Genomic DNA, 23919 nt, shown 5'->3' with positions numbered 1-23919 from the left:
CTACCTAAACGAGCTCCAGAGATGGGCGCAAGCTGCGGCTATCAGCGCAGACACCTGAGATGTGCATGAAATGCTAAAGATGCTACTGCAGCCACCAAGAATCCCGTGTGCAAGCACAGGTCACTATCCCCACCTGCGCTCCCAAGAGCCTTGCAGCCCACCACTGCCAGGGTCCTGGGATCAGGGACAACTTCCCCGGGAGAATGCACGGCACGCCTCAGGCTGGTGCAACGTCACGCCAGCCTCTGCCACAGGCTCACCCCGCATTCGAATTATAACTACTGTACCCCTCGCTCCCCCCAGGAGTGAGCCAGAGCCCCCTAATCAGCTGCTCCTTTAACCCCCTCCTGTCTGGGCGATGAACAGACGCCCTCAGGCGACCTACACACAGAGGCGGGGCCAAATCCAAAGGTGAACACCAGGAGCTGTGTGAACAAAGAAGAGAAAGGGAAATCTCTCCCATCAGCCTCAGGAGCAGTGCATTAAATCTCCACAATCAACTTGATGTACACTGCATCTGTGGAATACCTGAATATACAACAAATCATCCCAAAATTCAGGCCGTGAACTTTGGGAGCAACTGTAGACTTGGGGTTTGCTGTATGCAACAGACTAGTTTCTGATTTTTATGTTTATCTTAGTATAGTTTTCAGCACTTGTTATCATTGGTGGATTTGTTTACTGGTTTGGTTGCTCTCTTCCTTTTTTTTTATTAGTTTTTTAATTTCTTAATTTTAATAACTTTATTTTATTTTATTTTTCTTTCTTTTTTTTCTCCCTTTTCTTCTGAGCATGTGGCTAACAGGGTCTTGGTGCTCTGGCCGGGTGTCACGCCTGAGCCTCTGAGATGGGAGAGCCAAGTTCAGGACATTGGGCCACCACAGACCTCCCGGCCTCACATACTACCAATCGGTGAGAGCTCTCCCAGAGATCTCTGTCTCAACGCTAAGACCCAGCTCCGCTCAGCGACCAGCAAGCTCCACTGCTGGACACCCCATGCCAAACAACTAGCAAAACAGGAACACAACCCCACCCATTAGCAGAGAGGCTGCCTAAAAGCATAATAAGTTCACAGACACCCCAATACACACTACTAAATAACCAAGAGATCACTGAAGAAATCAAAGAGGAAATCAAAAAATACCTAGAAACAAATGACAATGAAAACATGACCACCCAAAACCTATGGGATACAGCAAAAGCAGTTCTAAGAGGGGAGTTTATAGCAATACAATCCTATCTCAAGAAACAAGAAAAATCTCAAATAAACAACCTAAACTTACACCTAAAGCAATTACAGAAAGAAGAATAAAAAAACCCCAAAGTTAGCAGAAGGAAAATAATGATAAAAATCAGATCAGAAATAAATAAAAAAATAAGTGAAGGACACAATAGCAAAGATCAATAAAACTAAAAGCTGGTTCTTTGAGAAGATAAACAAAATTGATAAACTGGTAGCCAGACTCATCAAGAAGAAAAGGGAAAAGACACAAATCAATAGAATTAGAAATGAAAAACAAGTAACAGGGGCTTCCCTGGCGGCACAGTGGTTAAGAATCCCCCTGCTAATGCAGGACACAAGGGTTCGAGCCCTGATCCGGGAAGATCCCACATGCCGCGGAGCAACTACAGAGCCTACACTCTAGAGGCCGTGAGCCACAACTACTGAGCCCACGCACCTAGAGCCCGTGCTCCCAACAAGAGAAGCCACCACAATGAGAAGCCTGCGCACCACAATGAAGAGTAGCCCCCACTCGCCACAACCAGAGAAAAGCCTGTGTGCACCAATGAAGACCCAATGCAGCCAAAAATAAAATAAATACAATAAATAAATTTTTTTAAATAAGAAGTAAAAACTGACCCTGCAGAAATACAAAGGATCATGAGAGATTACTACCAGCAGCTATATGCCAATAAAATGGACACCTGAAAGAAATGGACAAATTCTTAGAAAAGCATAACCTTCTGAAACTTAACCAGGAAGAAAAAGAAAATAAAAACAGACTGATCACAAGTAATGAAATTGAAACTGTGATTAAATATCTTCCAACAAACAAAAGCCCAGGACCAGATGGCTTCACAGGCGAATTCTATCAAAAATTTAGAGAAGAGCTAACACCTATCCTTCTCAAACTCTTCCAAAATATAGCAAAGGGAGGAACACTCCCAAACTCATTCTATGAGGCCACCATCACCCTGATACCAAAACCAGACAAAGATGTTACAAAGAAAAATATAGGCCAATTTCACTGATGAACATAGATGCAAAAATCCTCAACAAAATACTAGCAAACAGAGTCCAAAAGAACATTAAAAGGATCAGACACCATGATCAAGTGGGGTTTATCCCAGGAATGCAAGGATTCTTTAACATATGCAAATCAATCAATGTGATACACCACATTAACAAATGGAAGGAGAAAAACCATATGATAATCTCAATAGATGCAGAAGAAGCTTTTGATGAAATTCAATACCCATTTATGATAAAAACCCTCCAGTAGGCATAGAGGGAACTTACCTAAACATAATAAAGGCCATATATGACACACCCACAGCCAACATTGTTCTCAATGGTAAAAAACTGAAAGCATTTCCACTAAGTCCAGGAACAAGACAAGGTTGCCCACTCTCACCACTATTATTCAACACAGTTTTGGAAGTTTTAGCCACAGCAATCAGAGAAGAAAAAGAAATAAAAGGAATCCAAATCGGAAAAAAAGAAATAAAACTGTCACTGTTTTCAGATAACATGATACTATACATAGAGAATCCTAAAGATGCTACCAGAAAACTACTAGAGCTAATCAATGAATTTGGTAAAGTAGCAGGATACAAAATTAATGCACAGAAATCTCTTGTAGTCCTATACACTAATGATGAAAAATCTGAAAGAGAAATTAAGGTAACACTCCCATTTACCATTGCAACAAAAAGAATAAAATACCTAGGAATAAACCTACCCAAGGAGACAAAAGACCTGTATGCAGAAAACTATAAGACACTGATGAAAGAAATTAAAGATGATACAAACAGGTGGAGAGATATATACCATGTTCTTGGATGGGAAGAATCAACACTGTGAAAATGACTATACTACCCAAAGCAATCTACAGATTCAATGCAATCCCTATCAAACTACCAGTGGCATTTTTCACAGAACTAGAACAAAAAATTTCACAATTTGTAAGGAAACACAAAAGATCCTGAATAGCCCAAGCAATCTTGATAAAGAAAAACGGAGCTGGAGGAATCAGGCTCCTTGACTTCAGACTATACTACAAAGCAACAGTAATCAAGACAGTATAGTACTGGCACAAAAACAGAAATATAGATCAATGGAACAGGATAGAAAGCCCAGAGATAAACCTACGCACATATGGTCACCTTATCTTGTAAAGGAAGCAAGAATACACGATGGAGAAAAGACAGCCTCTTCAATAAGTGGTGCTGGGAAAACTGGACAGCTATATGTAAAAGAATGAAATTAGAACACTTCCTAACACCATACACAAAAATAAACTCAACATGGATTAAAGACCTAAATGTAAGGCCACAAGACTATAAAACTCTTAGAGGAAAACATAGGCAGAACACTCTATGACAAAAATCACAGATCTTTTTTGGCCTACCTCCTAGAGAAATGGAAATAAAAACAAAAATAAACAAATGGGACCTAAGGAAACCTAAAAGCTTTTGCACAACAAAGGAAATCATAAGCAAGACAAAAAGACAACCCTCACAATGGGAGAAAATATTTGCAAACGAAGCAACTGACAAAGGATTAATCTCCAAAATATACAAGCAGCTCATGCAGCTCAATATCAAAAAAACAAACAACCCAATCCAAAAATGGGCATAAGACCTAAATAGACATTTCTCCAAAGAAGATATACAGATTGCTAACAAACACATGAAAAGATGCTCAACATCAGTAATCATTAGAGAAATGCAAATCAAACCTACAATGAGGTATCACCTCATACCAGTCACAATGGCCATCATCAAAAAATCTACAAACAATTGGGCTTCCCTGGTGGCACAGTGGTTGAGAGTCTGCCTGCCAATGCAGGGGACACAGGTTCATGCCCCAGTCTGGGAAGATCCCACATGCTGCAGAACGGCTACGCCTGTGAGCCATGGCCGCTGAGCCTGCACGTCTGGAGCCTGTGCTCCTCAACGGGAGAGACAACAACAGTGAGAGGCCCGTGTACCGCAAAAGAAAAAAAAATCTACAAACAATAAATGCTGGAGAGGGTGTGGATAAAAGGGAACCCTCTTGCACTGTTGGTGGGAATGTAAATTGATACAGCCACTATGGAGAACAGTATGGAGGTTCCTTAAAAAACTAAAAATGGAACTACCATATGACCCAGCAATCCCACTATTGGGCATATACCCTGAGAAAATCACAATTCAAAAAGAGTCATGCACCACAATGTTCATTGCAGAGCTATTTACAATAGCCAGGACATGGAAGCAACCTAAGTGTCCATCAACAGATGAATGGATAAGGAAGATGTGGCACATATACACAATGGAATTTTGCTCAGCCATAAAAAGAAGCGAAATTGAGTTATTTGTAGTGAGGTGGGTGGACCTAGAGTCTATCATACAGAGTGAAGTAAGTCAGAAAGAGAAAAACAAATACTGTATGCTAACACATATATATGGGAATCTTAAAAAAAAAATGATGCTGAAGAACCTAGGAGTAGGACAGGAATAAAGACACAGACATAGAGAATGAACTTGAGGACACTGGGAGGGGAAAGGTAAGCTGGGACGAAGTGAGAGAGTGGCATGGACATATATACATTACCAAATGTAAAACAGATAGCTAGTGGGAAGCAGCCACATAGCACAGGGAGATCAGCTCCATGCTTTGTGACCACCTAGAGGAGTGGGGATAGGGAGGGTGGGAGGGAGACGCAGAGGGAGGGGATTTGGGAGGATATATGTATACATATAGCTGATTCACTTTGTTATACAGCAGAAACTAACACACCATTGTAAAGCAATTATACTCCAATAAAGATGTAAAAAAAAAGGGGGGGTTGGAAAGGATATAGGTAAGTTGTTTCCATGAAATTCTATTAATATAATTACAATTTAAATTTATTAGCTAGCAAAATATTAGTAAAGCATTTGTTTTTCAGAAAACTGAAGAGGCTCAAACTATTCTGGAGAAAAACAAGAAAAAGTGTTCCTAAGAAATCCAAGGTGATTAGCTAGGCAACACCTTTTCAGTCCAGTGTGGTTCTTTTTTTTTTTTTTTTTTTTTTGCGGTATGCGGGCCTCTCACTGTTGTGGCCTCTCCCGTTGCGAAGCACAGGCTCCGGATGTGCAGGCTCAGCGGTCACGGCTCACGGGCCCAGCTGCTCCACGGCATGTGGGATCTTCCCGGACCAAGGCAGAAACCCATGTCCCCTGTCCCCTGGCAGGCGGACTCTCAACCAGGGAAGCCCCCAGTGTGGTTCTTTATGACATCACTGAATTTATCCCTGAATGACTATGACTGATGATGTTACAGTGATCATCAGAGTATATTTGGCTGAATAGGAAAAGTATCTTCAGTGCTTTGACTGGAACACCATGTTAACTAATACTCAGGGCATTTCTTCTCTGTCTCTAACCAATTTTTGACAATAAATGCTTTTTCCATTTGAGAAAGAAAGATGCCTTCTCAAGGACTATCCCTGATTTTTTCTCTGTTGTTTATCTGCTTCTTCAGGGAGCTCTTCTGCATTTGTGATGGTACTACCTGGAGAAAGGTTGGATGGGAAATTTTTCCAGAAGAAATGCATTATTTGAAAGTTAAGCCCTCTCCATCTCACTGTCTACCTTACCCTCTGGACAAACTATGCTACAATTTTGCTAGTATGGATATATTTCAGAGTTGTTTACATCTTATTTATATTTTAGTACAAGCTCTCTTTTTAATCCTGTCTGTTTTCTCTGCTCATTACCTGTGGGTGAAATGGAAGAAACACCAAAAAAAGGTGAATTAGTGATGCAAATAATAATAGTTATAGAATATCAAAGAGTTTAAAAGAAAGATTATCATCTTCTTTGAGAGAAAGAACCATGTCTTATTCTTCTTCATAATCTCCCCAATTTCCACCATTCATCCCCAGCATGTAGCAGTTTCTTGCATATGTCGGGTGTTCAGCAAAGGTGTACTCAATTAGAAGGTCCTTAAAATAACCTATTAATTTTAGATAGATTATTTCAAGTTATGAAACACACCAAGAAAGTAGTGAGCTACAATGAGTAGAATGCATAGGAAGTGAAGGTATCTGTCTGAGCCCTTAGGTAAGTCATTGTATCTTTCTCAGCTGCCTGATCCATAAAATTAAGGATATGGAACGACATCTTGTTAGATCCCTTCCCGATCTAAGAAAGCTAAGGATACAGAAGTCGGCATGTATTTTTTTAATAGACTGTAAACTAATTTCTAATTTCAGTATAACTTTCTGGAAAATAGCACTCAAACTAATTTCCCACTTTGCCAGTGACACCATATTTTGAGGCAATCTTAAAAGCTCAATGACCTTCACAACAATTAGATATTTATAAAATGACTACGATTTATCACATTATACCTTAAGGTTGTTTACTAAAGGAAAATATTTTACTAATATTCAAATAATTTCTCCCAGCAGAATGCTCTAATCACAGAAAGTACTTATTAAATGTTTGCCAATGGTGATAATGATCACTATAACCTTACCCAAGGGCATATAAAAAAGAGCATTTCTTCTGCATTTATACCTTTCATCTACAGTAACTTTTTCTTTGCATAAATAAGTAACATGTGGTATTTGGAGTTTAAGTGTATATATCCAGAAAACAAATTTAATTTGAACTACAGTAATAAAAAAATCTCTAATATTTTTTTTTCTCCTTTTAGCTGAAGAAACAAGCCTCCTTAGATACAGCTGGTAATGATCTAGAAAGCCAGCCCATCTATGACTGCAGACTGGCGGCCACAACATCAATGCATTATCACCAAGTACCTGAATCAAGTGTCCCATCATCCTCCAGCTAAGAAAGTCAAGCACCAAAAACTAAAGGGGAAGAAGAGTGAAGGAGAAGGAGCCAGAAGATACTAGACATATCCATATGCAAATATAGCTCAGTCCATTATGAAGACTACACAAGAAATCTATTGTGAGAACTCATGTAAGGACAAAAATGGTTCTTTGGGATCCTTTGTAAATTTTTTGCCACATTCTTTACTGAAACTTTCCAACAAAGTCTGGATTGAACAGTGATTTCTATTCAGCTAAAATGGCTCCATACTCATTAAAAGCACTGGGGAAAGACTGTATACGATCACTGCTTCATGTTTAAATGCTTTGTCCTTTTCAGTGCATTAGATTACTAATCATTAAGCAATCTGTAGAACAGAATCTTCATTTAGTGTTTCAGTAAATCTCTGATTTAAATAATATTTGTGATTTTTCTCAGTTTCCTGAGCAAATTTTATGGCCACACTGAGATGTTTAATTTCCTATCTCATATTGTTAAAATGGTACGGAAATACTAAGGAACAGATTAATTATTTTTTTTGCAGTACGCGGGCCTCTCACTGTTGTGGCCTCTCCCGTTGCGGAGCACAGGCTCCGGACGTGCAGGCTCAGCGGCCATGGCTCACGGGCCTAGCCGCTCGGCGGCATGTGGGATCTTCCCGGACCGGGGCACGAACCCGTGTCCCCTGCATCGGCAGGCGGACTCTCAACCACTGCACCACCAGGGAAGCCCCCAGATTAATTTTTTAAAGTATAAATGTTTCCATTTTCAGTAAAATAAATGAGGAATTAAGTATCACCACTTTTTTAATTTCAAACTTTTGTTGATAAGATGCCTCAGTTTTTTTAAATATTCCACACTTTTGTTGATCAGTCATCTCAATTTTTTTTTAATGAATGGTTTCCATATTTTCCAAACAAAAGCTGAGAGACTGGCCAGAGACTAGGACAGATTTTCTTAACAACATGTTGAAGAATCCCAGAAAAATATACCAGATCTATAATATACCTCCCATCAATATAAGGGGAAAAAAACTTTTAAAAAAACAATCCTTTGTACAGTAATAGATAATGCTACAGTCTTTATAAATAACAGAAGAGAACAGTGCCTGCCTTGGGTTACTGTGGATTATTAAAAGTTTGTTTATGTAGAGAAATGCAAATCAAAACTACAATGAGATATCTTCTCACACCAGTCAGAATGGCCATCATCAAAAAATCTAGAAATAATAAATGCTGGATGGGTTTCCCTGGTGGCGCAGTGGTTGAGAGTCCGCCTGCCGATGCAGGGGACACGGGTTCGTGCCCCAGTCTGGGAAGATCCCACATGCCGCGGAGCGGCTGGGCCTGTGAGCCATGGCCGCTAAGCCTGCGCGTCCGGAGCCTGTGCTCCGCAATGGGAGAGGCCACAACAGTGAGAGGCCCGCGTACCACAAAAAATAAATAAATAAATAAATAAATGCTGGAGAGGGTGTGGAGAAAAGGGAACACTCTTGCACTGTTGGTGGGAATGTAAATTGATACAGCCACTATGGAGAACAGTATGGAGATTCCTTAAAAAACTACAAATAGAGCAAACATATGACCCAGCAATCCCACTACTGGGCATATACCCTGAGAAAACCATAATTCAAAAACAGTCATGTACCAAAATGTTCATTGCAGCTCTATTTACAATAGCCAGGACATGGAAGCAACCTAAGTGTCCATCATCGGATGAATGGATAAAGAAGATGTGGCACATATATACAATGGAATATTACTCAGCCATAAAAGGAAACGAAATTGAGTTATTTGTAGTGAGGTGGATGGACCTAGAGTCTGTCATACAGAGTGAAGTAAGTCAGAAAGAGAAAAATAAATACTGTATGCTAACACATATATATGGAATCTAAGGAAGAAAAAAAAGTCATGAAGAACCTAGGAGTAAGACGGGAATAAAGACACAGACCTACTAGAGAATGGACTTGAGGATATGGGGAGGGGGAAGGGTAAGCTGTGACAAAGTGAGAGAGTGGCATGGACATATATACACTACCAAACGTAAAATAGATAGCTAGCGGGAAGCAGCTACATAGCACAGGGAGATCAGCTCTGTGCTTTGTGACCACCTAGAGGGGTGGGATAGGGAGGGTGGGAGGGAGGGAGACGCAAGAGAGAAGAGATATGGGAACATATGTATATGTATGGCTGATTCACTTTGTTATAAAGCAGAAACTAACACACCACTGTAAAGCAATTATACTCCAATAAAGATCTTTAAAAAATAAAAGGATTTTAAATTATATAATGTGAATTTCACCTACAATAACTATTCATGAAGGGATGAATTAAATTCTTCACTATTTTCTTTTTGCATATATATATATATATATATATATATAATCACAAAATCGAAGGTATTGACAGAAATAATGCTCCTAGAAAATACTCAATACAAGTGGACAATTATGTATAAAATAATCTACAAAGTATAACTCATCTTTTTCTTCCCAAATGTGCTACCTTCCCTCAATTTCCTTACTTCTATTAATTCTCCCAGTACCCTTCTCAGTTTACTAATAAGCAAGCTCCTTATGGCTGCCCTATGAATCTTCCGAAATATCACTCTAATCCCCTTCCTCGTCTACGTAAAATCTTTCAATGGCTTCCAACAGCTACAGAAATGAAATTACCTTCGCCTGACATTTGGGAGTATAATCTGACTGTAATAAGAGTAGCATCATTCTTCGAGTGTGATCACACACCAGGCGTTGTGCTAAGTTCTTTATATCATCTCATCTCAGTCTCACAACAACGCCCGCAAGAGGTAAGAGCTATTAGTGGCTCCCTTTTCTGGAAATTAAGACTGAAGTATAAAGAATTTAAGTATCTTGTCCAAGGTCACATAGGTTTCAAGTAGAGACACCAGTATTTAAACTCAAGCAATCTGATTCAAAAGCCCATGTACTTCTGCCTGTGCTGTAGCCTAGATGTGTAAATTATGACTTGCTATTCTAGTAAGGCAATCTCATCACTTTTTCCCCAACATGTCACTTTCATTCATAAGATTTTGCTCACACCCTTTCCCCTTACACTGTGTATGCAAATCCCACCCTTTCTTCAAGGCCCACCTCAACTCCACCATGCTCTGACTTCATGTTCTCTGACCACCCCATAGCATGTACCACCTGCTCTGCCTCTTTTAACCCTTAATTATAGTCTTTCTGATATTGTTATTTAACTCTAGAGTGTGTCTGTAGGTTATCATCCCTCACCTAACAAATGTCCAGAGGGCAGGAACAATTAATTGTACCACAACGGTGCTATGCTCATAGTGGGTATTTAATAAATGCTTGCTACAAAAACACAAATGCAGATAACTATGTAAAATGAATGCCATGAACTTCCTTAGTACTAGTTTTTTAACCAATGTTTGTATGCATACATAATTACACAGGTATATCTTCGTGAAATCTCTAAGCTCTATTCTACAGCATTACGGAAATGATGCAAGAAAAATATTAGTGAAACTCAAAACAGTACATAGTGGGCTTCCCTGGTGGCGCAGTGGTTGAGAGTCCCCCTGCCGATGCAGGGGACACGGGTTCGTGCCCCAGTCCGGGAGGGTCCCACGTGCCGCGGAGCGGCTGGACCCATGAGCCGTGGACGCTGGGCCTGCGCGTCGGAGCCTGTGCTCCGCGGCGGAAGAGGCTGCAGCGGTGAGAGGCCCGCGTACCGCAAAAAAACAAAAAAAAACAAAAAACAACAGTACATAGTTTTTTGACCTTTGATTAAAGCATAACATACATATAGAAATGTGCAAAATTTATAAGTGTACAGCTCAATGAATTTTCACAAATGAGCACACCTTGTAAACAGCAACCAAATTAAGAAAAAAATATTATGCCCCAGAAGTGCCCCTCATGCCACAATGATACATGCTATTCTGACTTCTACCACCACAGATTAATTTTGCCTAGCAAACCATTTTAAATTATTACAACTGTTTCTACCTGGGGAATCAAATATATTCCTCAAGTATGCCATTTTTTTAAAACATTTAAGGAATGGTCCACTCCGCCTAGGTCTCTCAGAAAATGGCCTTGAACATATTTTATACATATATTCTTATAGAAAATTATTGGTGAAATTGTTAGAAGGTGATAAATCAACCAGCTTCCAACCAATATAGTTTCTGTTAAGTACAATGTTTTAGGCCAATAACAAAATAGCAACAACAACAAAAAAGGCCGATTTCACGTATTATCACCACCAGTGACTATGGTTAGGCCCACAAATAAAACATCTTGATAGAAGGTGAAAATGTTAATCACCTCTTTGCTTTGTTAAATACATAGCCTAGAACCCTGTAACTTGAGTCAGTTTTCTACTACCTTGTGAGTTTCCTTACCTGCCCAGTCCAGGAACTCAACACACTCAGTCTGGGAATACCGAGCAGCAACATCTCGAGCTCGCTCTTCCTGGAAGTTCAGAGATTCTATATCAACATCCAATTCCACCAGTGCTTTCAAAGTTTCCAAACGACCCCAGGCTGCAGCACAGTGTAGGAGTGTGTAACCTAACAAACAGAATGAGGATGGTCAGGTCAAGAAGACTGTGCTGTTTTAGGGTATTTTATGGACTAGAAGATCACAATGGCAATCAGGTATTGAACAATTACTACAGGCTAGGCACTATTCTAAGTGCTTTACATACAGTAAATTCATTTAGTTCATAAAAACCCCTATGAGGTCAGAACTATTATAATCCCTATTTTACAGATAAGGAAACAGAGGTCCAGAGAAGCTAAACTTCCCCAAGGAACACAGCCAGTAAGTGATGAACACAAGGCACCAACACAGGCAATCTCAACTCTGAGCTCTTCAACATCTTCTAAGGAAGATGGCAATCTCCCTAACAGTCATCTACTGGAACACAATTAGACCTATGACTTTAGTCTAAGGAATCTGCATCAACTCTAATTATTCTATTATTGCTAACACAATCATACAAATTACTACAACTGGTATGCCTTTGGTTTGGAAATTAATCATTTGAATTAAAATGGAAATTATGACCTATCCAATTAGAAAGCTATTTCTTAGATTTACTGAGGCAACTACCATGAGGTATAATTGTAAGGGTGAAAAACATGGGCGGCATCTTTAAAATTTTTTCAGACTGGTTTAAAAAAATCAAGTCAAAACTGATTGTTTTAACTTACCCACGAGGATACATTTGTGATTCACTTAACTGGCCAAAGAGGCATGTAGCACTACAAGAAGGGTTGAGCAAAAGAATGAACTAGCATGTATTAAATGTATTAAGTACTAGGTACTTTATGGGTTACTACTTCATTTAATCCTTCCACTAACACTATGAGGTAGGTATTATCAGCCCCATTAAAGGATACAGAGGAAAGTGCAGATCAGAAAGACTATACCTTGCCCAAGGCCACACTGGTAATAAGCAGCCAAAGCAAAATCAAACCCAGATCTGTTGCCAAATAAAAGGTTTATAAGGAAAAGGAAATAGCACTCAAATGTCTGCCACTGGTTAGAGTAGGGAAAGAAAGAACAAGGACTCCTCCACTTCCTTTCAGAAACCTCTCCCTTGGCTCCCTATTTACCACATTCCCACAGTCCTGGGTCTCAGACCAAGTTGTAAAGGATCTTTGTCTTGAGGCTATCATAACCAGAAGGGATAATAAAGAATTAATAAGGAATCAAAAGGAGCATGAAGTAAGCTACTCCAGGATCAGCCAAAAGTGGAATTACCTCCCCTCTTTGGCCCAACTCTTTTTTTTTTTTTTTTTTTTTTTTTTTGCGGTACGCGGGCCTCTCACTGCTGTGGCCTCTCCCGCTGTGGAGCACAGGCTCTGGACGCACAGGCTCAGCGGCCATGGCTCACGGGCCCAGCCACTCTGCGGCATGTGGGATCTTCCCAGACCGGGGCATGAACCCGTGTCCCCTGCATCGGCAGGCGGACTCTCAACCACTGCGCCACCAGGGAAGCCCCCAACTCTTTTTTTTAATGTTACAACAGTGAGACATTTCAGAACACCAAGAGATAAAGACTGGCCCAAGAATGTGATCATGCTTTAGCCCCTACAAAATGGGGGGCCAAGAATTACCCAGATACCAACCTTCATTGTTCCTGCCTTCCAAAGATGCATTTCTTCAGCCAAACGGCCCAGGGCCCCTGGTTTGCTGGGAGAGGGGGACGCTATCTATGGAAAAGACACTGCAATAGCAGGAGCAGGAGGCCATTCCAAATGAGACATTCTGGGTCCTGATACTGCTTTTCTCAAGGCTGAAGTTACAGGCCAGGCCAGCAGTAACATCTAAATTTTTTTTGTATTTTTTAATATACATAGTTTAAAAACAAGAAAACATGATTTCTAAACAGACACAGGCTTTGACCAAGGAATTTAAAACCTATGGGTTTAAACCATGGGTTTAAAAAAAACATTGTATGTTTTCTTTTTCCCCTTGTGAGAGATGGTGTGTTTTCTAGAAGAAAACACACAGATCTTTGTACTATATGAACCCCATAGCCTTCCCAGGAAAAGAAGAACATTTAAATAAGATGATTTCAAAAGCATCCAGACAAGAAGGGGATTTTCCTAAAGTTCTCCCATAATATTGGCAATGAGTATTTGATCCCAGAAGGGAGATACAGAAGGTTACATTTAGAAATCCCAGCACGAAGAAAGGGACCATAAATGGAATTCTGAAAAATTGGGATTGGTTCTAAGAGAAAAATAATTTCTTTGTGGAAGACTACTGGTTACTAAATAGAGAGAGTCAACTGAGTAGGTAGTTCACAGTAAGGCAAAAGATCAGATAAGAAGAAAAGTAATCTTTTTCCTCTACGCAGGCACTGTTCTGTGTGCTTCACAAGTATCAACTCATTTAATCCTCACTACAATCCTATGACGTAGGCACGAGTATTTTTCTCATTTATAGATGAGGAAACAAAAGCATGGAGAGGATAAGTACTTTTCTCAAGGTTGCTATAAATTGATGAAGGTCATTAATAAGGTCAAAAACTCCAATGATGATAGTCACAAACAAGTAATAGGCCATGGAGCAAAATACTCACCTACCTAGAATATTTTTCACAATCTGCATACCACCAGCAGTACCAGACTCTTTGAATTCCCCAAATCATGTTGTTTCATGCCTCTATAACTCTGCATATGCTGCTTTTTTCTGATACAGTAATTACAGTAGCAAAATTAAAAATAGAAGTATAAATTTTATATTTACTTAGCATTAATACTGGTATTTTGTAAAACTGAGTTCAGAATTCATTTTTTTAATTAGTGTAACTAATACACTTTATTTTTTATTTATTTATTTACTTTTTATTTATTTATTTTTTGGCTGCATTGGGTCTTTATTGCTGCACGCAGGCTTTCTCTAGTTGTGGCGAGCGGGGGCTACTCTTTGTTGCAGTGCACAGGCTTCTCATTGCGGTGGCTTCTCTTGTTGCAGAGCATGGGCTCTAGGCACGCGGGCTTCACTAGTTGTGGCACAAGGGCTCAGTAGTTGTGGCACATGGGCTTAGTTGCTCCATGGCATGTGGGATCTTCCCGGACCAGGGCTCAAACCCGTGCTCCCTGCATTGGCAGGTGGATTCTTAACCGTGGCACCACCAGGGAAGCCCACTAATACACTTTAAATACGAAAATGTATAAGCATAAAATATCAGATAAAAGCATAACTATCAAACAGGAATATTAAGTATATATTGTCATTCTATTAGCAATATAAATTGTCAGATAAAACAAATCAAAATTAAAGATTAAAAAACAAATACTAGGGACTTCCCTGGTGGTACCGTGGTTAAGAATCCGCCTGCCAATGCAGAGGACACGGGTTCGAGCCCTGGTCTGGGAAGATCCCACATGCCGCGGAGCAACTAAGCCTGTGCGCCACAACTACTGAGCCCGCATGCCACAACTACTGAAGCCCGCGTGCCTAGAGCCTGTGCTCTGCAACAAGAGAAGCCACCGCAATGTGAAGCCCACGCACCAAAACGAAGAGTAGCCCCCACTCACCACAACTAGAGAAAGCCCACACGGCAACGAAGACCCAATGCAGCCAAAAATTAATTAATTAATTAATTAATTAATTTTAAAAAACACAAATACTATAAAAATGAAGAAAGTATAATCATGAAAATTGCAAATAAAACATTATTTGATTTTTTAAGTGTGTCAATGGTATCAACAGGATATTTCTGTACAAGTTTTTTCAGCTACTGAAGTTTTTCTCACTCAATATTAGTTGGAAGTAGTTATAAACCAATACCAAATATTTTCCTTCGAATTACCTCAACTCTAATTTTAAAAGAGAGAGATATCTCCGAACAGCTTTTTGCTTTTTTGATAGAATGGCAATCTTTTTATTGAGAGTAAGTTGTAATCTTTATAGCCAAAGAAAACATTGCTGGTTCATATTTGTCTTTTTTAGTTTCCACATATACAGAGAGAGATTCCATTTCAGTTTCCTGATCAATTTCAAAACTATGAGATTCACATTCTACTTGTTTGGGAAGTTTGTGAACTTAAGAATTATTCTTACAATAGAAATTTTGTAATACCACAATATGGACCGTTTAAGTTTGTAATCTTCAGTTTGTCTTTTTATATACACTGAGCAATTAAATCATTGAAAGTGTTCTCAACCCATAAATGACTCTGATATCATATTTTTTAAATACCAAATAAAACTATTATACCCATAAAAAGGCCAGCATTTCATTACCTAAAATAGTGGGTAAGTATACCAGAATAACAACAATATTGTAACACTAAAATCTGATACTACAGTTACCATACTGCCTGCCATGACCAATCCTTAAACCTCCTTTGTCTGGTAAACTCTTGGTCATTCTTCAAGATTCAATATATTGGACTTCCGTGGCAGTCCAGTGGTTAAGATTCCACGCTTCCACTGCAGGGGGCGCGGGTTCAATCCCTGGTCAGGCAACTAAGATCCCGCATGCTGTGCGGTGCAGCCGAAAAAAAAAAAAGATTCAATATATCGCCTCCTCTGTGAAGCCTTCCTTGACCATGTCCAACACTTCCACGTAAAGTTGACTAATCTCTCCTCTGAGCTATCACTGTATCCTGTCCCACTGTATATTAATTATCTATTTACACATCTGTTTTCTGCTAAACTGTGAACTTGTCCAAGTTTGTTGAATTCATTCATCTTTCCCCAGTTCCCAGCACAAGACCTGTCTAGTCCTCCATCCTTAACAAATGTTTGCGTATTGTATGGAAAGACAGAGTTTAAAACAGTAATTAGTTCCGATCATGCCTGTTTGAGTATGGCCAGGTTTAGAGACCAAAGCCTTGCCAGAACCAGAGGAGGTTCCACCATCAATAAACTGCAACCTGCACACACCTGTCCTTGGCTCAAACAGAAAAAAAGGCACTTCCTAATACACCAGAAGTCAGTAGTACAGAGAGCTGAGACTGTAAGAACTGTTTCATTCTCCTCCCTTTGGATAAAAAGTGTCCAATTCTTCAGTATTTAAAAGGAAAAGAAATCCTGAAAGCAAATGTGATCCATCAATCACCTGGAAAATCATTTTCCTTCCTATCCATCTGAGTATCATCCACAAATAAATGGCATACATCTTCTTACTTTAGAGATATCTACCTGCAGTTCTTCACCCAGAAGTCCCTTAATTTTAGGCCAATGGCTTCTTAAAATTAATAGTGTTCACATATATGCACACAATTATTCATCCTTTAAAAAAAAAAAGAAAATTCTGTCATTTGTGACAACGTGGATGAACCACAAGGGCATTATACTAAGTGAAATAAGCCAGATAGAAAAAGCCAAATACTGCATGGTATCACTTATATGTGGAATCTAAAATAAAAATTAAAAGTTAAACCCATGGAAACAGAGTAGAAAAGTGGTTACCAGGGGCTTGAGGGGTGGGGTAAACAGGGAGGGGTTGGTAAAAGGTACAAACTTTCAGTTATAAGATGAAAAAGGTCTGAGGACCTAATGTATAACATGATGACTATAGTTAATAACTATATTGTATAACTGAAATTTGCTGAGAGTAGAACGTAAATGTTCTCACAAAAAAATTTTTTTTAAACCCTGAATTGATCTGCTCTCCCACATGAACAAGCTCATGGGAACTGAGTCAATACTAACCAAACAAGAAATTTACTGGTAAACTGTAATGTAATTCATTATTTTATAATGATTAAAATAATAATTGCCAAATTGGTACAATTAGGTTGGCCAGTTCATGCATACTTTCCATTATAAAATCATCTTCATGGAATGCCAAATAAGCTTAGAATTTCCCAAATCATCAAGTCCTGGTTCCTTTTAATTTACCAGTTCTCTCCATTTCTCTCCTCTCCATTTTACTATAAGCAGAACAAAGCAAGCAGGATGCACCTTCAACCTCTGCTAAACAAGATTTCATGGCAAGCATGATACCAGAATGAAGAAATGGATTATCTTAGAGCACATCATCAAACTGGAAAGACTGTACACCTATATCCACACACTGGAAAATACCTAACAAGAGGATGGCAATAGTCATATCAATTAGTCAGAACACCACCTTCCTTGAATAGTATTAGAGGCACACTGTCAGATATTGATTTGGGGCTCTCATTTTCTTTTATGTAGTATGATTTTAGATATGACTATTAGTCCCATTTTTTGGGTAAAGAAACTGTAGCATGGAAAGGTTATATAATTTGCCCAAGTCATAGCTAAGATTCAATACTAGGTAAGTTTGCTTCAGGTTTTCAATAGCCTTAAGGAAGGTTTCTTCTGTTCCTATTTCCCTAAAAGCTTTCATCATGAACGAGTGCTGCATTTTCTTTCAAAAGACTTTTCTACATCTATTGATATGATCATGTGGTTTTGTTTATTTAATCTTTTAATGTAGTGAATTATACTAACATTTTTTTCTAATGTTAAAACCATCCTGCATTAATGGGATAAACCCAACCTAGTCCAATAAATGTTTTAACACACAATCTTAAATTCAATTTGTTAATATTTTATTTAAGATGTTTACATCTGTGTTATTAAATGACTGGCCTATTATTTTCCTTTCTAGTGCTGTCCTTAACTAGTTTTGCTATAAAAGTTATCTCTCATAAAATAAGTTAGGTAGTTTTCCAACTCTCTTTACATTCTCTGGAACCTTTGTATCAGCTAGAGATTACTTTTTCCCTACAAGTGTAGTAAACCTTACCTTTTAAAACATTTGAGTTTGGAATTAGGTGGGGGTGGGACAGAGGCAGATTTTGATTACTTATTCAATTTTTTTAAATAACTATTGTTCTAGTCAAGTTCCTAGTTTTTTCTTGAATTTTGGTAATTTATATTTTATTGGAAAATTGTCCATTTCATCCAAGTTTTCAAATGTACTGTCATGAAGTTGTTTATGATACTTTCTAGTAATCTTTTAAATCTTAGTTTTTCCTGTGTGAATGCTTAATTTTTAAAATTCCAAATGTTGTTTATGCTCTCTCTTTCTTCTATCACATATCAAAAACTATCAATATTATCAAAGGTTTTTCAACTCTTTTTCACTAAACCAGATTTTGGTTTTGTTGATTCTATTGTGTTTTTTGTTTGTTTGTTTTTTGGTGGGTTTTTTTTGGCTGCACTGTACAGCTTGCAGGATCAGGGATCTTAGTCAACAAGGGATCAGACTGAACCTGGGACACCTGCAGTGAAACAGTGGAGTACTAACCACTGGACCACCAGGGAATTCCCTCTCTATTGTTTCTTTATTTTCAATGTCATTATTTTACTCTATTATTTTCTCTTCTTCTTTCTTTGGATTTTCAGTTGTTCTTTTTCTAACTCCTTGAGTTAAATGCACTGCTTTCTAATTTTCAATATTTCTTATATTCTAATATATGCATTATATTAGAATTTTTATTTTAGTTTTATTCCACAGGTTCTGACATAACTAGATCCTGTTGCCACTTAAATATTTCATAATTTCTATTATATCTTTTGTCACCAACAGATAATTTAAAGTGTTTTTGTTTCTGAAATTACAGGGATTTTCAGTTATCTTTTTGTTACTATTTTCTAATTTTATTTTATTGTTGTCAGAGACCACAGACTGCATGCTAAGGATTCTTTGATATTTGTAGACACTTCCTTTATGGCCTAACATATCAATTTTTTAAATTGTTCCATGTGAGCATGAAGAATATGTACAGTCCCTATTTGCTAAAGATCACTGTTTTATTTTCTACAATGACCATGTTTTATATTTGCAATCTGAAAAAACAAGTGACTGAATTTAAAGAGTTAATTGGATAATGACTACAAAAATGAATAAATCTTCAAAAGAAAGAGATAATAATATTATTGAGCATTTACTGTATACCAACTTTATATTTAATCCTCATAACCTATAAGGAAAACCCTATAAAGAAAATACAATCATCCCCATTTTGTAGATGAAATAGAGACACAAAAAGATTAAGTAACTTGCCCTAGTCACACAGCTAATAGTGAATTCTGTGTTCTTAACTACTATGCTATACTAAATACATCAACATGCATATACACACATTCATATGTGTGTGTATATATATATATAAACACACACACACATAACATATGCAAAATATAAAGCAGGCACATCAAATTTATCCAAATTTAAAGATAATACATAGCATCTTTAGGTAGTCATAAGTAATACTGATAAGAGAAAAAAGACAAAATACCTCTGGTGGTTTTTTCATTCAGATTCACACCATATTTGGCTAAAGCTCTAATCACATCACTTTGCCCAGCCATGCAAGCTGCATACAACAAATTTCTCCCAACGATGTCTTCTTCCAAGAGTAGCTGCATGGCCTGTTCATGGTGAGGGTTCTCAGGATCCTCAAAAATCTTCTGCAAACCTTCTACATCCCCTGTGAGAGCAGGGGGTAAGAGGGGATTAATGGTGGCAGTTTCCTCTGCTTCTTTGGATTCTTCTTCTTCTTCATTATCATCTTCTTCCTCTTCTTCTTGCTGTGAGAAAAATATTGATTTTTCTGAACTCTCTGACTCTGGGGGTCCTTCTGACTCCATTAACTCCAAAAATACCTGAGACCAAGAAAAGTAATAGAAATCTACTCAAACAAATCAGTATTTGTTTATTTATTTGTTTGATCACTCAACTGACATTCAGTCAACTGAATGAAATGAAAGTACTTAACTGGTTCAAAATAAACCAGTTATAAAATAAGATACTGCATCCATTCAATCAATAAAGTTTATTGTGCACCAACACACTGCCTGAATATATACTAAAATGCTGAATGTGTGATGTAAACAGTAAATTCAGTAGGAACAGGAGAAGAAATATCAACGTGGGTGAGATTCATTAGGAAAAGATTGAAAGAGAATGTTAAAGAGGCTCACCTGCCTAAACAAGGGTCCGTGGTGGGGAGAAGTGAGAAATACAGCTGGATCACTGAAGCCAGATTATTAAGAACTTAAAAATCAGGCACTGACATTTAGACAGAATTCATTCACTCAGTAATACTTACTGAAAGCCTACTAATATACTAAGTGCTGTATAGGCACTATGTAAATTATAAAGAAGAATCAAATTTATTTCCTGCCTTTAACAACTTACTATTTCAAAGGAGAAAATATGACATGTACAAAATAAGTGTAATAAATGGTGACAAGTGCTAAGAATCATAAAAGATGAAGTGCTATGGGAGTTTAGAAGGGACCAGATTAAGTCCTGGTAAAGTTAATCAAGTAAGTCTTAATAGTACTCACTCTGTCAGAACACATATTAAATTGGGGATGATTCAGAGAAGAGTAGCATGGTTCCCTCATGTGTACAAAAATGTTTGTAGCATCACTGTTCATAAAAGCAAAAATCCTGGGCAGGAAAAATAAACCAATGCCTATGAACAGGAGAATAAACTGTGGCATATTCACACAAAATTGTATATGGTAGTTAAAATGAAGAAATTACAGTAATATACTATGTGGAAGGCAGCTTCTGATATGGCTCCCATAACCCTACCCCACCTCCTGGTAACCTCCAGCCAACAGCCAGAGGGAACCGAGGCCCTAGGTACAATAGCCAGTGAGGAATTTAATTCTGCCACCAACCACTGAATGAGTTTGGAAGTGGATCTGCTCCAGTTGAACTTTGAGATGACTGTGGGCCCAGGCAATGCCTTGACTGCAGACTCGTGAGAGACCCTGAAGTAAAAGATCCAGCTAAGCTGTGCCCTGATTCTTAACCCAGAGAAACTGTGAGATACTGAATGTGCTATTTTAAGCTACCAACTTTGAGGATAGTTTGTTATACAGCTATAAATAACTAAGGCACACAACGATATGAATGAATATTAGCAATACAGTATTAGCTGAAAAAAGTAAATCCAAAAGATTAAATATACCAAGATATATTTTTGTAAAGTTCAAAGCAATTAAAATTATGGTTACCAAGGGGGAAGGATGGGGGGAGGGACAGTTAGGGAGTTTGGGATTGACATGTACACACTGCTATATTTAAAATAAATAACCAACAAGGAAAAAATTAAAATAATAAAAATTAAATTAAGTTAAAATAGACTTTTTAGGACTATAAGTAGGCACAATAACACTATTTTAAAAAGAAGAAGAAAAGCAAGTTTGAACACAAGATTCAGGATAGTGTTGAGGGGGTGAGTAAAGATGCAGGAAATGGGATAAAGGGAATCACATTTCTAGTAAAGAATATGGCATTTAAGCTGCACCATAAAGAATTGGCAAGATTTGGTCATTCACAATTCAGAAGGAAGGGAAATCTAGTTAGACAGAATAATATCTCTTTATACCATAGCCCTATATTAATCTCTACCGTCACTAAATGTGTATAATACTTGTAATCTGTTGAAGTTAGGAATTCTCTGATTGCAAATAATAGAAAAATAATAGGACTGACTTTTTTTGTGTGTGTGTGGTATGCGGGCCTCTCACTGTTGTGGCATCTCCCGTTGTGGAGCACAGGCCCCGGACGCACAGGCTCAGCAGCCATGGCTCACGCGCCTAGCCGCTCCGCGGCATGTGGGATCTTCCCGGACCGGGGCACGAACCCGTGTCCCCTGCATCGGCAGGCGGACTCTCAACCACTGCGCCACCAGGGAAGCCCTAGGACTGACTTTTAAAAGTAGGAGATGATTTTCTCACATAGCAGGAAGTTTAAAGGTGGAGATGGCTCAGCAGCTCAAAAATATAGATCTAAGCTCTATTTTTCTATTCTATCACAGTTCATAAGACTTTCATCATCATGGCTGTTGCCTAATGGTGACAAGATGACTGTCATAATTCCTGGCATCATGTCTGCATTTATGGCAGTAAAAAGGGGGAATCCCCCTGAGGACACTAGTGGCATTCATCCCTTTTGAGAGGAAAGCGAAAAAAAAAATCTTTCCTAACAAGACCAAACAAACTTCCAGTTATGTCTCAAAGGCCAGATTGTTTCCTTATATTTAAGAGAAGGAAAAAAAAAAGTTTCTTGATTTTCCTGCCTCAATAACAGAAGCAAGCAAGGTAGATGGGATTGGGGATGGGAGTTGAGTTAACCAATCAATCATGACTCCACCATAAAATTTGGTCCAAATCTTATCTTTGAGACTGTTTTAGTCAATTCCTTCATTTTACAGAATGAATATAGAGGAAACTTATAATCCTTTGAGTGCCTGACATCCACTATCCACCCTGCCAACACACATCCCTGTACACATAAACACACACACACTCACTTCCTTAAAGAATCCCAATCTCCATTTTAAAAAATTCTTTTAATGGAAGATAAAGCTAACTTCCCACTATAGAAGCCAGAGAGGCACGATCCTCCTTCTCTCCATCTCAGCACAAGCTTGGGAGCAGGCACATAAGTTAGGTTCAGCCAATCAGCTACTAAGTCCCAGGATCTTGACTTTTTGTTGTTGTTGTTAATCACTGTATTATTTTTGTTGTTGTTGACATATAACACTGTATTAGTTTAACGTGTACAACATAATGATTTGATCTATGTATATATTGCAAAATGATAACCACAATACATTTAGTTAATATCCATCACCTCTCATAGTTACAAAAAAGTTTTTTCCTGTGACGAAAACATTTAAGATCTAATCTCTTAGCAACTTTCAAATACAATATTTATTCAATTCAATACAATATTGTTAACTATAGTCACTATGCTGTACAGTACTTCCCTAGAAGGTATTTATCTTGCAACTGAAGTCCTTTTGACCACCTTCATTTATTTTACCCACCCCCTACACCTGCCTCTGGCAACTACCAATCTGTTCTCTGCATCTATGAGTTTGGGGTTTTTTAGCTTCTACACATAAAAAAACAGGATCTTGACTCTTGAACATGGGCCACAAGGACATGAGGCTACTTGAAGGACATTCAACACAAATGACAGCAACAGTGTACTGATCGAACTTCCTGCTCTGAGAACATGCTGTGGTTCTTGTGGTGTGAGCCCCCCAGAGCTCCCTTGGTTCCTGCTCATCCAGCCTCCCTAATCATGTGGGCCCCTGGTACATAGAGTACTCAGATAATTAGTTCTTTCTCAAAATCTAATCTCCCTCCCTCTTTTCTTTTAACCATACTTGTTTTAACCAACATTTATATTGGAATAAAACTATTTCCCAGGCACTCTTGTAATATGGTGTGGCTATATGTCCAAGTAGTAAACAATAAGATGTAAGTAAATCTGTATTGATAGTATGTAACTTCTAGAAAAGTGCAATTCCTTCTCACTGGATTGCAAGCCTGATACCTAGAGCTTGCACTGCTCATTTAGACCATAAGATAGATGTCCCATCCAAATACATATATATTACTTCAATTATAATACATAG

The 23919-nt window shown here is 38.3% G+C and overlaps 2 protein-coding genes across 6 annotated transcripts in view; one reads left to right on the top strand and one right to left on the bottom strand.

The window, feature by feature from the left end:
- The window catches only part of SLC9C2 (solute carrier family 9 member C2 (putative)), a 155941-nt gene that overhangs the window by 127830 nt on the left and 4192 nt on the right, over positions 1-23919 (bottom strand). For all 5 annotated transcript variants that reach the window (XM_082612957.1, XM_082612953.1, XM_082612954.1 and 2 more), the window contains exons 2-3: positions 19768-20134; positions 11425-11592 (exon numbers count right to left, since the gene is read on the bottom strand). In XM_082612957.1, coding sequence (XP_082469083.1) covers positions 11425-11592; positions 19768-20134 — 535 coding nt within the window. The remainder of the gene's footprint in view (positions 1-11424; positions 11593-19767; positions 20135-23919) is intronic.
- On the top strand, positions 5676-7112 carry TEX50 (testis expressed 50; the record flags this gene model as incomplete). The annotated part of the gene is given in 3 exon segments (XM_082612961.1): positions 5676-5999; positions 6911-6997; positions 6999-7112. Coding segments are annotated over 3 exon segments (525 nt in total).

Source organism: Mesoplodon mirus (assembly GCF_964341445.2).
Source record: "Mesoplodon mirus genome assembly, chromosome: 3".
Lineage (NCBI taxonomy): Eukaryota > Metazoa > Chordata > Mammalia > Artiodactyla > Ziphiidae > Mesoplodon > Mesoplodon mirus.
Note: the sequence above shows the minus strand (reverse complement) of the source record. Positions and strands in the feature narration are given on the sequence as shown.